A 17,116-nucleotide genomic window follows, 5' to 3' on the forward strand; every position below is an offset into this window, starting at 1 on the left:
ACTGTAATTTTTCAACAATTCCTCAATCTGTGCTCATTTTAGCCAACATAAATTATCAGATTATTTCAAGACTCAATTATCTGTTTTATTCCATTCTATTAGTTCTGTAGTTTTATAGTCTTACCATGTAAACAGTGTTTCTAAACTCAAACTGCATTTCCAAACTCAGCGTCTTGCCCTCAACTGCAGCTCTCAAATCTCATTAGGAAGAAAACAGAAAGTCGTCCTGGGTTTAGACTTAAGAGTGAGTAAATCACGTATTTTCATTTTTGGGTTGGTTTAAAAAACAAACAAATACAAAACCATGACTGAGAAGTCCATTCAATTTCCAGAGTTTTGAAAGAACCACTGAGCAATACAATTTTCATCTGGGTAAACCAATAGACAAAAACTGTACCAAAATGAAAGCAAAAGCAAAACCTCTCATGAAAAGGGCAGCAGAAACGACATCTGGCATTAAAGTGGAGCTAAAAAGCTCTAAATGATTACAAAACAGAATAAGACACTATCAGGGCATGTGCTCCCAGAATTCACTAACAAATAACCCCCCCCCACCCCACACACTCTCTTGCTCTCTCTAATCCACACCACTACTGGAGAGTCTGTACCAAAAGACAATAAAGGATGGCAGACAGACCACAATGGCACCCTGACATGTTTCAACTCTACCACTCACTGATTGCAACTGTGTGTGTATGTGTGTGTGTGCATGTTGACAGAAGGACAGGATGATTGCTGTGTCTTCATGTTAACCTTTCAGACAACAGAATAAGTGGTGCTATAAGAGCCTTTCCTGCTTCTGTAAAAAGCCATCCACATCAGTGTGAACTGACAGTATGCAAGTTTTTCGCTCAGCTGCTGTTTGATTACCATATATGTACTCAAATTCAAAAATACGAAACGTCATGAGATAAAAACAGTTAAAAACAGATTATTTGCCATTCAGAGAGTTCTGACAAATTCTATGTGTCACTGCTAATTATACTTGGGGCATATATTTAAATTTTAGTATTTGTGTATGTGTGTGTGTGAGAGAGAAACACACGTTTCCAATGGGAGATATGTGATGATGTTCTGTCAAAACAGGGTGAATCTTTCTGTCTAATCCTTTTAGAAGACTCCACCAAAGCTATATGAGCAGTGAATGGAGAACAGAGAGCAAAAGAGAAAAGGTGGATGAATAATGCAGTCGCACAGCTCAACCTCTTGAGCCCTCTAGACATCAAATGAAGGGATCAACACTAACAGACTGAACATACACACACAAACTTGCACACACACATGTTTTCCTCATCATTTAATTGAGGCTGTAGCATAGACTTTTGTTTTTAAAGGGGAAGTGTGTCATTTCTGTGTCACTACTGAACTGCAATAACTCAATAACTCTTTCCAAACAGGTTTCCCAAACAATCCCACACATGCTTTCCAAATTGCTACGAAACCAGTGACAAAACACGATGGATCACGAAAAAATTTATCTCCATCAACGGGTCCAGAACTAGATCAAAACAGTTGAAGTGAAATATGGCATAATTTTGCATATAAAACAGAACAAACTGACCTTACAAATCTTTCCAAGCATTAGTCACTTGCTCATCCTGATCTTTTCTGTGAATTTAGAGATGGACAGGTGAGTGCATCATTCATAAATTCAGACTTGATTAACTTTTATTCACAACTGATCAACGGACATACATACAGTAAGATGTGATACAGAGTAAACACGGAAGCTCAAACATGCGTGTGTGACATGCTAGAACCAGTTTAGTTTTAGTCACATAATATTTGCACTTGCATTTCAAACAATGAAATTTTGCATGAAGCAAGAGTTTTGCTTTATTAATTTTAGTATCAATAATATGAAGGGAATGTTTCTGCCGTGCTGCCAACCGCTAATTTGAAGTATCAATTTAGTATCGATACCGAGGTATTACATCCCTCTATTTATTAGTCACTGGCTAATATTAGACATCATTTAGTCACCAGAATGAAAATTTTGTCACATTTGCGAGTGATTTACTCGTAATGTAGAGGGTTGTACTACATTCTGGTATCATATCGAAGCTAAAATGATGGTATATAGTCCTAGTTTACATGCATGCAAGGTCAAAAATGCTTTTGTTTACTCAGTCTCAGTCTACTCTGCTCTGATTGGTCAGACTGTCCAGTCTGTTGTGATTGGTCAACCGTGTACAGTGCGCGTCAGAAACGATACACCCATTGCAACAGTTCCCTATTTTGAACACTCGATAGAAAATTTATATAGAGTGTTCAGAATACAGAACTATTGCAATGGGTGTAGCTGTAAGCATGATAAATAATATATGTTTATATTTTCTATTAGAAAATATAAACATCTAATATATCATACCTACAGCTGGTCCAAATAAAGACTAGGTATTTTTGTAGAACATAGGCAGGCATTATGCAAATGTGTTACCCCATAGCGTGTATCTGTCACGGAAGTGGGATTTAAGCTGTTGAGGGATTTAGGCTGTTCAGAGTCAATTATTTCTTTTGGGAGACAATGGACCTCATTTACAAAATTACAGTCGTTCAAAACGAAAAAAAAAAAATGCTCGTTTTTGTGTCACTCTTAATGCATTTTATTTATTTTGTTCATATCTTTATTTGATTTAATCCATCTGCTCGCACAGGTGCCTCACGCACACACAAACAACATTAGTTCTAGCGTTGCCTGGCTGACATTACATATAAATTACATAAGTGATGTAGCATAATTGTTTGCAATTACAACGTTAACAGCCGTTTTTGGAGTAAGATCCATTTTCCTGAATCACACACAAGATCTGTGCTCGTTTATACGCTAGATTGGTAACTGATGCCCAATAACTTTATTTATCGTGCACTTTCGGCTTTACAACACACATTAATGAAAAGCAATATTTGAAATAATAGTAATTATAAAAAGTAATTGGAAACTTTAACTTCTGAGGACTATATTGTCTCTAAAATATAGCTGTATGTAAATGTGTAAAATCACAAAAATAAACTGAAGACATTTTAAACACTACTTTAGGAATACCACAGAAATATTTTATTAAAAATTTAAGTTAAATTAAAATGAAAACTGAATAAAGATTCATGTCCCATTCAGTGAATGTACTCAAAACACAGATGCATAAGTGTTTATGTATATTTTGGAAGAATTCACAAAAACACTAAGAAGTTATGCAACTTAGGCAACAGTATAAACATAAAATGTGCTGTGATATGTACAGCACATGTACACATTGTGCTGATCGCTTCTGAGTGCTGGTTTGTGGAGAATGCAGCAACTCGGCATATCAGTCCACAGCGAAGTTCCAGACTCCTGAATTACAATAACTTAACTGAAATATCAGTGTGCATTTTAGGCATGGTTAACCTGGATTGCAGGTAATGAGTGAATAAGATGCAGGTTTTTTCACTGAAACACAGCGTGAAAAAAAAAAAAAAGAGCAATTTTGGTTGTTTGCCCCATCTGTATTTTTAATGTGCATGCACACAGATATAAAACATTCCTTTTTAAAACAGTACACAAAATACTGTACATCTCTAGACACACACACACAAAAAAAAGATTAATTTGACCACAGAAAAACACCACCAATAAGCAGGCTGACAGATAGGAACACGCTGACTTTTCATAAAATGGAATACATCAGATGAAAAGAGTTTGATTAATTTAAACGGTGTGTGTGATCGATTTCTCTCTCAGCACAGCACTGATAAATGGCACGAGTGTCATTATCTCTGCCTCCCAGGAACTGGATCGAGCCGACCAATGAAGTCTTTTTGTGCTGCGAAGAAAAAGATCATCCCAGCACGTCTCCATATGTTATCTTTAAAAATTATGCATCCTGAAGAGGGGACGCACGCACAACATAACGACATAAGCAAGAGGGGCGGTATGGGATAGCTAGACCTCCGAGAGGCCAACTTCCTGTCAACGGATTACAAGCAAAACTGCCCTCATGACATGACTCAGCAGGATTAGGAGATTATCAGATGTCACCTCACACACACATTCACACTGGCCGATCGCTCTTTCTGTCCCTCCATTATTCTTCTATATATGGGTAATTCTTCATTTTGGGAAGGAAACTTTTTTTGGGGGGGGGGGGGGTCTAAACATTCTGCCATTCTCTCTCCTACCAAACCCCCCACCCCCCACCCCCCGCCTTTCTTCTTCTATAATGAGGATGAATCTCTTCTTGTGCTTGTTTCAACATCATGAATCTAAAGCTGAGCTCATTACTAAACGCGGGACATTTAATAACCTCCTTTTCAGAGAGCTAATAAGCATTAATGCTCCTTCATTCACTCTAGGCCAGAGTGTGAACTGACATTCAGCAAATCACTTGTGTCATCCAGAGGAATCGCCCTCCCTTTCAGCTCAACTTTGGGAACTTTGCCGTAAAAAATCTGCCACATCCAGCTGTGCCTGGATTTGTTCAGAAGGAAACGGGACTTGTGGGACGCCATAGATTATTGTGGGAAGATTAAATCCTGTGAAAAACATCACAAGAGAAAGATCAGCAGCTTAAAAGTTCCGCTGCAGAAGGCGAAAGGCCAACTTAAAAAAAACATGATAGCTTAGACTTTGTGCGCTTAAGTGTGCGTGTATCATAAGTCTAGTAAAGGTGTGTAAAATCGATCTAATCCAGGGGGATCGTACTCCACCGGCGGCAGGATTTTCCTTTCTTCACTAATCTTTAAAGAGAACCATGCCAATGTTTCCGCCCGCACCACCCCCTTTCTGCCTCCCTCTCAGTGCTATTTTCTCCCCCTTCTTTCTCTTTCCTCATTTGTGACTTGTAGAATGGCAGCCACTCCATCACGGCTGTTGCTTAGTGATGACTTTTGTAAGTTCAGCTCTCTCATACATATAGACAAACACTAACTCACTGCTCCTGGCTGAGACTTACTGCGCCGCTCTGAATATAAAGGGGTCATATCCCACGCTTTTGTGGTATTTTATTATTTTTTCCCTCTGAAGTCAACTTCTATTGGTTGCTGAAGCTTTCTTGCACCATAATTTAGTCTTCATGACTATTTTCCACTCACTTCAATCCTCGGGCTGTTTTTTTGTACTGTACCTTTAAGACTTCCAAAGGACTTCTGTTTTGACTGGCTAACTTCTTAGCATGTGAAAAGAACATCATTATTAAAATAAAACACCTCATGTACTGACTCATTTCAGATCAACCAAACAGTTCACCCAGAATTAAAATTCTGTAATTATTTACACACCTTTATGCATCTCCAAAACTGTACGTCCCTCTGTGGAAAACAAGAATAAATATATAATTTTTCTTTTGACTATACAATGAAAGAAATTTAATTTTTGGGTGAACAAACTTTTTATTTTATTTTTTGCTTACACAGTATGTTTACAAAGCATTTCATTCTGTAATGAGGAATTTAGCATTTATTACATCAGTTAATGATCAAATAAATGAGTAGCACTGTGAAAAATAACTGAGTACATTCAAGTAAGCAAAGTACAAGAGTAAGCAAAAAAAAAAAGTAGTTAATTTGTAAATAATTTTTTTGATTGTGCAGGTGAGAAACAAACATGTTCGATTAAAATCACAAAATATGCAGGCAATACATATTTACCTGACCTCCTCAAGAAAGAAAACTGGCCCTGTAAAAACAGAGCTTTAGTGTATTTTTACGCAGTACATCAAATACTTTGCAATTTCACCAGAGCAAGTAAAAGCCTGTTTTCCATGATATGCACCCTTTAACCTTTTCCCTTTTAATCCAGACACATTCATTCTGATTGACTGGATGAAGGAGTGATTTATCCCACATGTTCAGACCCAGACTGAATCTGCAGACTTTTTCCACATTCTCTGCACCGATTTAGGGCAAATATCTGCATAATTCTGTAAAATGCAGCTGAAAGTTTTGAACTTGTACCAGTAACTGAAATAATCAACAAATTGGCCAAAAAATTTCATAAACAAACAAAAAAGGAACCAATATATGCACGAATGATGGGCGTTCCAATTCATGCAGAAATCTGCGTGGGCCTGGTTGTGTATACACACAAAACATCTGAACAACATCTCAACAAGGCCCAGGTAGGAAAGAGAAACATAGAGAGTGGAACAGAAAGTGTACTGGGTCCTACTCTATTATGTCCAACCACTATGAAACTACTTCTGCAAATCAGTTCGCTTCAAGCACAGGAAGCCGATTTTAAAAGGTGCAATGGTTCTGTGGGGCTACTGCTAGTATTCGTGTGTAATATTTCAGGTCAAGAATACATTTTTATGGGGAAAAAAAGCATGCACACACAGACACAAATGAGTATGTGTGTGTTGTATGGTTACAGTAAATAGTCAAAGCAGTGTTTTGGCAGAAGTAACCCCCACCTGTTAGCTTAGCGCCTGTCAGGGAAGCTGAAACACAACAAACATTCCACCGCCTTCTCCTCTTCTCATTTTCTCTTCCTTTCTCATTTCTCCAACGCCCTATTACCTTTTCACCTGCCTCTGTGAGACAGAACACACACAAGTGCGAGCCATAACACCCACACAAGCTCCAACACACACTGACAGAGAAACATGAACCAGAGTGATAATAAACATTCACATTGTCACATACACACACACACAGACATTCACCTTTTCATACAAAAGTGAGAAAAACATGATAATGAATTTTTTTTGTAAATATGAAATTAAGCAGACATGCCCACTTGTCATACAAGTATTTTCTTGAAATTATTCTGTTATTATTTTATATACAAATTTGAATATATTAAATAATATTGTATAATAAGGATATGATTGATCATTGCTATGATGATGACTATATTTTCCTTTAATTGTACTTTGTGTAACCCCTAAATAAAATATAAAATAATAAAAATGTATTATGTAATATATTATGTATATTATTTTACATATAAGTATACACAGATATCTACATATATATTACATACAATATACATATATAACACATTATAACATAATATAAAATGTATGTATTATGTTATATATAATACATATGTACATTATTATACACATATATTTTATCATTATAAAATATATGTAAATTTAACCTAAAGTATCACATATATATATATATTAACTTGATATTTATAATGGATACGTGTGTATGTATGTATGTAAAATGTCAATATAATATGTTAAAAGCTTTAGTTTAATATTATATAATATATATATATATATATATATATATATATATATATATATATATATATATACACAGAGAGATCATATAGCTGTTGTTATAATTATTTTATATATATATATATATACTGTATATATATATATCTATATATATATCTATATATATATATATATATATATATATATATATATATATATACATATGCGGTGTATATATATATATATATATATATATATATATATATATATATATATATATATATATATATTATAATATAATATTAAACTAAAGCTTTTAACCTATTATATTGGTATTTTAAATGTATACATACACACGTATCCATTATAAATATCAAGTTAATTTAAAAGTTAATTCATAAAATGCTTGCATTATATACTGTATCTGATCTCCAGATAGGGCATTAATTTCTTAAGAACGGGTGTTTGTTCAAATCCTAAATCCCCTAAATATTAAAGTTAGAAAGAGTGATAGAAAAGAAAGCAAGGAAGAATGAAATTTGAGCAGAAAGCTGAAAGGGGACAGGAGCGAGGGTGACAGTGATAGTATGTCACGGTGTTCATTAGTGAGGCTTGACTCAGCTCTCGGGTGAGTGAGGGTCCAGGAGATCTGACAGAAACACTCCCTTCCCACCTGCACAGGAAGCTCGTGCACTAATTGAAACATCACTGTTAATAACCCTCTCATTACAGGCACACTGCCTCTGCCCAGGATGTAACATTTCTCATGCCACTGTCAGAGTGAGAACAAGAAACATAGGCAGAGAGACAGACACCAGCAGACTACAGGAGAGAGACTAAAAAAAGCAAGAAACTGAGGAGACCAATATGAAACCTTGGTTAATATTGGGGTTTATTATTAGCATGTAATGGAGTGCTGTTATACACAGTAACATATTACAGGCTTTACACATCATTAAGAGCGGCAATCAGCTGCACTCTTTATTTTTAAATATCATAATGGCTTTAAAATGAACGATTGACAATTCCAGGTGAAATGGGATTGTTTTATTTGCTTCACTAAATTATGGAAAAAAAAATATAAAAATATTTTTCCTGCAACATTTAATTGAATATTGTCACTCTTATTTTGTCAATTATAATACGACAGCTAATAACATTTGTGAGCATTTAAAAAGTGATTATAATGCGTGCAGGTATGTCTGTGAGTGTGTGAGTGAATGCATTGTGGTAAAAACGGCATGTGGCAAATCTCGGAGCACAAGTGTTTGTAAAGTATTATCGCTGATAACTGCAGAAAGTCAGTGATGTTAATTTGCCAATTGTGGCCTTTGAGACACAATTTATCAAAGAAATAAAAATAAAACATATATTGTATATAAAAATGTATATTTAAATTTTAATAAAACACATAAATATACGTATAAAATAAATTAGCCAACATAAAACTAAAACCTCTATCTAGAATCTTGTGAATATACTGTATATGTTGTCTGTGTAGCATTTAAAATTATATGACAATACATGCATGTGGTGTTTGAGAGAGAGAGAGAGAGAGAGAGAGAGAGAGAGAGAGAGAATGTTCTAGTTATGCTTTTTCCTGCAGCTGTTATTGGCTCTAATGAAAAAGAGCAGATTAACACTTCAAACCTGACCATGTGTCTCTCTTTCTCTTTCTCACCATCTATACAATTCTCTCTCTCTTTCTTTCTTTGTATCTATTGCTCGGTTCATCTCTCTTTTCCTTTTTCTTTACTAACTGACAAAAATTACCACTTGCCAAGTAATAAATGGATTTGGCAAGTAAAAACATTTACCTGCAATTTAGCCAGCAAAGTCTTTTAGGCCAGATGGAAGTCGAACTGCAAGAATGACCTTCACGGAAGTTAAAGGGACTTACCCTCAAGTCGTTCCAAACCTGTAAAAGCTTTGTTCATCTTTGGAACACAATTTAAGATATTTCGGAGCAAAACCAGGAGACTTGTGACTTTCCCATAGACTGCCAAGTAAAATACACTGTCAAGGTCCAGAAAAGTATGAAAAGCATCATCAGAATAGTCCATCTGCCATCAGTGGTTCTACCGTAACGTTATGAAGCGACAACAATACTTTTTGTACACGAAGAAAACAAAAATACTTTTTATTCAACAATTTGTCTCCTCTGTGTCTCTCTACATCACCATAGCACAATTTTGGAGAATATGAGCTGAAAACAAACTGCATATGCTATACTGTGTCATACGTTACGTAGGATACGTTTTCTTCATGTATTTACGCTTTGATTTGAATGAAAACAGGTGGAAAACAGGCTCTCTAATGGTTAGAAAGTTTGACTCCTAACCCTGCGGTTGTGGGTTTGAGTCTCGGGCCAGCAATACCACGACTAAGGTGCCCTTGAGCAAGGCACGGAATCCCCAACTGCTCCCTGTGCACCGCAAAATAAACGGCTTCCCACTGCTCTGTGTGTGTGTTCACTACTGTGTGTGTGTGTGTGTGTGTGTGTGTGTGCACTTGGATGGGTTAAATGGAGAGCACAAATGCTGGGTGTGGGTCACCATATTTGGCTGTATGTCATATCACTTTCACTTCTCAAAACATTTTTTGTTCTGCAAAACACAATGTTGTGACATAAAATAGAAAAGCTTGAACTAATAAGCAAGGAAAAACATTATGAGATATTTCCAAAATTAATATTAGATATGCCTATATATTGCATTTCTACAACATGTATTTATAAAAACAATAAAATTCATGCAAAATATAAATTCATGAGCTGGCTGTTTCAAAACCTAGCACGATGTCTACCTAGACAGCACTCATTGGACATCATAGTCTATGATGCCTAAAATGCTGTCGATGTAAGCAGCTCAAATGGATTTTAATCTCATATTTGGGTAATATTTCATCAGCTAATTTGTTCTCAACACATTTCTTTCTCCCTTATCCTTACTCTTTCTTTCTTTCTTTCTTTCTTTCTTTCATTTCATTCTGAATCTGTCCAGTGAGACAGTCTGATGATTAAGTTGTCAGATACAGATACAGACATCATTTGTCATACGGTTTTATAACTTACACCAGCAGATTTTTTTGTATTTACACACACATAATCACATAAAAATGGCTGTGTTACCTGATCCAAAGCTGATCTTAAGGACATCTTACCAATAAATGCTTCAAAATCACAGACTACATCAACACACACACATAGACCTACAGATACACCTGAATGACCATGTTCTAACTTGTAAATAACAGATATACAAGCATTAGCATGACTCTCCTTGCCACCCACTGCCCTTGCATTTCATGAACACAAATGTCAAAATGCCTTGTAGAGCTGATAACGCAGCAGAACTCCAAATCTGTGTGCAGTGTGACGGTGTGTGTGCTATATGTTTTGTCTGGCAAATATTTTTAGAGAGGGTTCTGGTGGAAATGAATATAAACAAAATACAGAAATGAGTTGTGCAAAATACAGAGTTGAATAATTGGAATCCTCTCAGAATTGAGTTGAGTAGCCACACAGCTGAATTGGAATTGGAATGACAAGAAGAAGAATAAAGGAAATGAAGTGTTCTTCTATTTTCAACCTCAGTTCAACTTATATTAAAATCTGAGCAGGCTCTGATAGAATCTGTAAAATATTTCAGAATTTTCCATGTTCATTTTAGGTGAAAATCTGTGGTACTACAGTACTACACGTATAGGGAGCCAAAAGAATCTTCAATAACAAACAAACAAGGATCAGGGGATGTGTTGGACTTTGTGATTGACATGTGTTCTAGCTCTGCTGAAATCTGCTTATCAGTTAATGCCAGCGCTCCTGACTCTCGGAGTAATCTAATGGGAGTAAAGAAACTCCAGGCCTGCAAGGAGCTCAAACTTTAGTTCTGTTTTCTCTTACAAACTGCGACACTGAAATTAGGGTGGAGTTTGCCTCTGGGTCTGGGATGTAGATCATCTATTTTCTCAGTCCCTTTTTCTTTTTTTCATCCTCTCTCTTTTTCAGAGCAATTCATTCTGCCTCGCATCTGGGTTGTGTTCAAGGGCATCGCAGCGCGATGGTGCTTCACAGCCTTGTCTCCCTCCATGAGATCTGGCCTTGACTTCTTAACATCCCATGACACTACTACACCCCCAAAACACAACTATTAGACCCAGAAGCCACCACAATAAAGGGCATATTGAACTGATATTTACCACATGAGTTCGAATCTAGATGATCTACTTTGTGACAGTGAGACCACACAATCCTTTAAGGAAAATAAAAAGTTGTGTGTCTGCAAGCACATCCGTGATGTTAACAGTTTGGCTCTAGAGAGAGATTTTGGCAGTGTATTCTTCTTTCACTGATGTCCAGGATGTTTCTAAGCATAGCCAAACACTGTTTCGGAGTGAAAAACTTTCACAGGGCTGTATTTAGTAAACAGAGCATCCAAACGGTTCCAGAAGGGCTCAGAAAGTGCAATGAATCATGGTCCTGCACAATGAGGTAACCCTGCTTTCCAACCTTGTTCCACATTCATATTCCAGAATGCTGAGATAATGTTCTAATTATATGTTCTGGACATTTTTAAGATCCCAAGGAAATTGAGGCAACAGGGTTCTTGAATGTGAGTTGAGCTGCAAGCAGGCCAAATCCTGTCCTGTATAGTGCACAACACACCCCATCCCTTCATCATTTCATTACAAGAGTGTTATTAAAATCCACTTAAAGGTACGCACAGCTTTGCTCTATGGAAAGTATGCAACAGGCCAACAGGCCCCTGAAAGTCTGACCCTCAACATCTGCTTTAAGTCTGGTTAAAATATACACGGCCTGTTACAATTGGTCAATGTGCTAGCCTAACGCCTTGTATACCAGGGCAGATGGACAATTTTCTCTTTTACCATATGTCTTATGCAAGTGAGCTGATTATTCACTTTCAATTACCTTTGCTCAGGTGCAGGAGACATGTTTGAGATTGATTTGAGGCTTCCCTCTCATGCCAAGCTTGTCAGTAAACAACAAAACACACTCAACACTATGATCTGTAGCCTAGAATATTGGAGCTGTCATAATGTCAGCATGGCAAAAATATGGGTCACATGGCATGGAACCTGTGCAGACCCTGTTGAAAGAAAAATTAGTTTGAAGCAGCCTGGCTTACTGGTCTTGGCTGGTTTAAGTGTGTTTAGCTGGGTCAGCAGGTGGAAAATGTCCAAAACCTCCCTAAGCCAGTATGACCAGGACTAAACTAGACCAGCTCAGTCTGGCCTAAGAAGCTTTTTTTTTTTTTTTTTTTTTTGAGAGGGAATATGAAATCAGCAACACACATTCATGCATCATCTACAGAAACAAGAAACTTGAGTCAAAATAAAAAAAAGAGAATACTTAAACATTCACAAAGGTATCACAAAGCAGTTAATAAATGAAGCAATAAATAAGCAGTAAAACATTTGCCAAACAGAATATTATAATCATTATCATTCACACTGACTCTCAGTAATCAGGCTTTGAGGCTGAAATATAAAGAGAGAGAGAGACCTGTGAAGTGAAAGATAGATACAAAGATGGAGAAGACGAGAAGATGAGAAGAAAATATGAGGAGTTTCTTTTTGATGACATCCTCCATCTGCTGCTATTTGCACACAATGCCTCTGATATCACGGTGACATCACAATGATGTCAAACAGCAAAATACTTTGCATTAAGCATGCCGCTCCATCAGACACATACAATTCAAAACATATTACATGCATTACATTCCCGTTCTGACAGGGCACTATACTAACACAAATGAAAATCAGTTTCTTCTTAACAGTAATCTTTTAGGAGTGACCCGTCAGGAAAGGAACCTAAATCCAATAAAAAATAGTGTAAATAAGACTATTACTTACAAGATTTCATCGTTTTGGAACTCCAGAACACCGTGGGTGTCTTCAAAGTCCTCTCCCCCTCCATGTGCAGTTCCCTCAATGGTTTTATATGGCAGTGACACCACTCCACGGGCCCCAGACGTACGCAGGACCTTCACTTCCATGATACCCACACTCTCACTAACATGGGTGACTGGCTCTTCAAATGTGAAGATTCCCGCATGGTCATCATCAAAGATGGTAACTGTTGCTGTGGAGGGCACACCGAGCGTAGCGATGGTTTCCATGTGACTGGCTTTAGTGGTATCTGGCTCATCACCCTCATGAAGCACACGGACATTGCTGAGGTGGATGAGGAAGTTCTCGTCTTCTTCAAAGATGTCATCGTCAATAATTCCAACTCTGATCTCCTTTTGTGTCTCGCCTGGCTTGAAAACGATAGTGCCTTCTGTAAATTCATAATCTGAGCCGGCATTTGCGGTCCCATCTTCTGTGCGGAATTCCACCGACACGGTCTGGTTGACATCACCTCCACGTCGAATTACGTTCACCGCCGTGGTTCCACAGTTTTCTAGGCACTGGTAAGAGCCAGGGTCAAAAAAGATCTTAGAAATCGGGTCATTTTCTCCAGTGTCACTGCGCACCTCATGCATGCTCACTGCTTTGCGGGCTTGGTCTGCCGCATGCTTCTTCAGAATGTTACCTGCTCCGGTCATTAACCGGGTCGCTTGGCATCGGTAGAATGCACGGCTCTTCTGCTGCTGGCTGAGCACCTGGTAATTAGCGAGTTCAATCAACTGCTCCATCTCTTTATCAGGATGTTTCTGCTTCAGTTCCTTCAGAATCTTCGCCATTTCACGTCTAGCTTCATCCTCATCTAGGTTTTTGTCCTCCAGTTCCAAAGCCAGAGTTCCATCCAAGAAGTCCACTGCATGAGAGTTGAGCATCTTTCCGTCCATCTCAATATCCACCTTGGATGGCAGAGGACGGTCCCCCTCCATTTCGATGATCATGCCACGGTGCTTGCCAGCTCGGTAACGCTTGTAAACATACTTGTAAAACAGGAGGCGGCGGTCAGCGATCCAAGCAAAGACCACGCAAATAGGAAAGAAGAAAAGAGTGAGAAGACTCTCCCACAACTGGACGACGCCTGGCGAGATAACAGCCAAGATCAGGTAGAGCCACAAGTAGGCGAAGATGCTCCAAGTGGCAGTGACAAAGAAAACACGCAGGTGTTTCACTTTACGATGCTCGCCATCGGGCACCACGTAGACGCAGATTCCTATAATGACGAACATGTTAAAAGCTGCACTGCCTACGATGGTAGAGGGTCCGAGGTCACCAGCTTCAAAGTTATGGCCGCACACTTCAATGACTGAGAGCAGAATTTCAGGAGCAGAAGACCCCAGAGCCATGAGAGTGAGGTTGGACACAGTTTCGTTCCAGAGGCGTACAGTCGTAGTGGTCGTTTCACCATTTGGTTTCTTAATGGTGATCTCCTTCTCCTGAGAGGTGATGACCTCAATGGATGCCATGAAACGGTCAGCAATAATCGAAACTCCCAGAAACATGTAAACCATTGCCACAAAGTAAACGGTGGCCCGGGCTACCTTGTCCCCAAACGAAGGGTTTGGGGGCTCCCACACTGGAAGGATTACTCCTGAGAGACATGTAACTGTCCCACCACAATTTAAAGACTTGTTGGCAGGAGAACTGTGATCCTGGCTGTGGTCTGGAGCATGTTCTGCTGTCACATGGTGGACTTTGTAGAGCATTATTACTATGATGACTAGACATCGAAAGCTCAGGAAGAGGCGTGGGGAGTTCTCACGGTGCCTCATCGTTCCTTACTTGGCGACAAACTTCTGCAATAATAAAAAGAGGAAAGGGGGATGAAGAGAAAAGAAATCAACTATTGAAATGAAACCAGGACACTGATCACCAACAAGCAATGACACATGTGTTCTCAAAAACCACTGCATTATTACAGCATGTCTGACACTGACATTTTTGGAACATTTCATCACTATTTGCTGAAAGGCATGTTCCCAAAATGTCAGGTAAAATAATAATAATAATAATTCTGGAGCATCTGGACTTGATTATTCATTTGTCAAATTTGTTTATCAATTCTACCATCAGGTTCACTTCAACAAAATGCATAAACAAGTCCAGATGCTCTCTTAAGCCCAGTGCTCAATGACATTACATTTTGCTAATTATTTATCCTCTTAAAACTCTATTAGTCCAAAGCATTTGGTTCCAAAAAAAAAAAAATATCAAATTAAGTTCAGGTTGGGACACTGGTGCTTGATTGCAAGCAAGCGGACCTGACTTCAAACAATGCAAAATGCACCCTCAGATAAAGGGTTTCAATCGGCCCCTGAGGCCGAAGAAACACTTATCATGGTGCAAAACAGATGCATGGCCACACGCCCACCGTGTCTCTCACACACACACTCATATCTGCAGTCATCAATGGGCATAGTCCATAGCAAAAGCTTGCATACGTTACTCACATATTCATATGAAACTAAAACCACTCAGCTTTTAATAGGCCTACATAATTATTTAATCATACGAATTCCAGTAGCTTTAACGATCACTTTACCTCGGTTTAGCGATCTGAAACGTAAAAGAACCGAATACAGAGCGCTTTTACTTAGCACTGCTCAAATCTTGCTCACCCTCATTCACATCTACGTACCGCAATCTACTGCTCTCATTCAGCACCTCTACCCCATCCACTGATGAAACAACGTATTTCCCACAACCTGGTACTAGGCGACACGCATCATTTCTTATTTGGTTGCTCTTATTTTTGGGATAAACGTTGGCTGAGGTTGCCTTTCGAGATTTTTTTTTTTTTTTTTTTTTTGTGATGTGCTCATAGAGCACAAAGATTCGTGTAACCAGATCATGTTTAATACAACTTTCTCGTGCACACCGGAATCCTGTAAAACGAGCTGAAGGCGAACGGCCGGTTAAATCCTCATCCGTGGACCACTGCGGACCGGACCACACCGCACCGGACGGCCACGACAGCGCACCTTTTTATCAAATGGGTCACTCTTTGTAATGATCATATGAATGTGATACCCGGAGTGTATCTTCCACCCTATTAACCCTCGTGCAATGATACCGCCACCACCAAGCTCCATGTAAACCCATATATAAAGAAAGGTTATATCTTACCGTAACGGTGCTCAATGAAGTAGTCAATCTGTGGGAAAACGGCAGAAGGAGTCTTAACGCTGACAGTGCGTGTCGGAAGCCGTCCGTAGTATCCCAGCTCGCATTAGTCAAGGTTTTTATATAGGAGATGCAGGAAATATTAGAGACCCACGCGAGTATTCCCCCAAACAGATACGCAGTGATCAAAAATCTGTTGCTTTATCAGCAAATCTGTGAGAGCTGAAATGTGCGTGCGAGTTCTTCCTCATTCTTTCCTCTCTCGGCTGGTTCAGAGTGTGTGTGACTGGGTACGTGAGTGTATGAGCGAGCGAGCGTGTGCGCGCGTGCCGCGGAGCCTCGCAATCTGCGAGTGGAAATACGCGCGTTGCGTTCGGGAAGAAACACACACACACACACACACACACACACACAGAGAGAGAGAGAGATTCTGTTTCAACGTTTCTCTTTTTCTCCCCTCCCTGTTGCCCTCTTTCATGTATGAACACAAACGGTCCTTTATCCGTATTACTGATGATCAATGAATTAATTACCAGTCCCTAACAAGGACGGCGACCACGTGATACAATACCGGTTTAATTTGTTGTGGTGTAATACATTCCTACTTCAACCTCTCGAGCCAGCTATAAGTATAAAGCGGGGAATCCCGCTCATTCAGCGAAATCAGTTCTTTCGGTTAAGCTTGTTTAATATGGAATATTTATGTTCTTCTGTTCTATTAAAATAACTTTTCGCAAAATTAATTTGCAACAAATATTTCAAATCCAATCCAATTTACATCTTAATTGCATCATTTTATTAAAAACTAAGCACATTCCTTTTATCTTCATCCTTTTCTAAACGCAGTCCCCTTTTCTGTATATTATTCCACGTGCTACATGACTATTTCTAAGAGGCTGATAGTCATACATGTA

General features: G+C 38.5%; 1 protein-coding gene across 3 annotated transcripts in view; it reads right to left on the bottom strand.

The window, feature by feature from the left end:
• LOC113113701 (sodium/calcium exchanger 1-like) overlaps positions 1-16,611 on the bottom strand; it is a 90,126-nt gene extending 73,515 nt beyond the window's left edge. For 2 of the 3 annotated variants that reach the window (XM_026280117.1, XM_026280120.1), the window contains exons 1-2: positions 16,206-16,610; positions 13,032-14,875 (exon numbers count right to left, since the gene is read on the bottom strand). In XM_026280117.1, the coding sequence (XP_026135902.1) occupies positions 13,032-14,851 (1,820 nt within the window). In that variant the 5' untranslated portion in view covers positions 14,852-14,875; positions 16,206-16,610. Of the gene's footprint in view, positions 1-13,031; positions 14,879-16,205 lie in introns of all 3 variants that reach the window. The other variant, XM_026280119.1, reaches the window with a different exon arrangement.
• Positions 16,612-17,116: the final 505 nt, after the last annotated feature.

This window comes from Carassius auratus, chromosome 14 (genome assembly GCF_003368295.1).
Source record: "Carassius auratus strain Wakin chromosome 14, ASM336829v1, whole genome shotgun sequence".
Taxonomy (NCBI): Eukaryota; Metazoa; Chordata; class Actinopteri; order Cypriniformes; family Cyprinidae; genus Carassius; species Carassius auratus.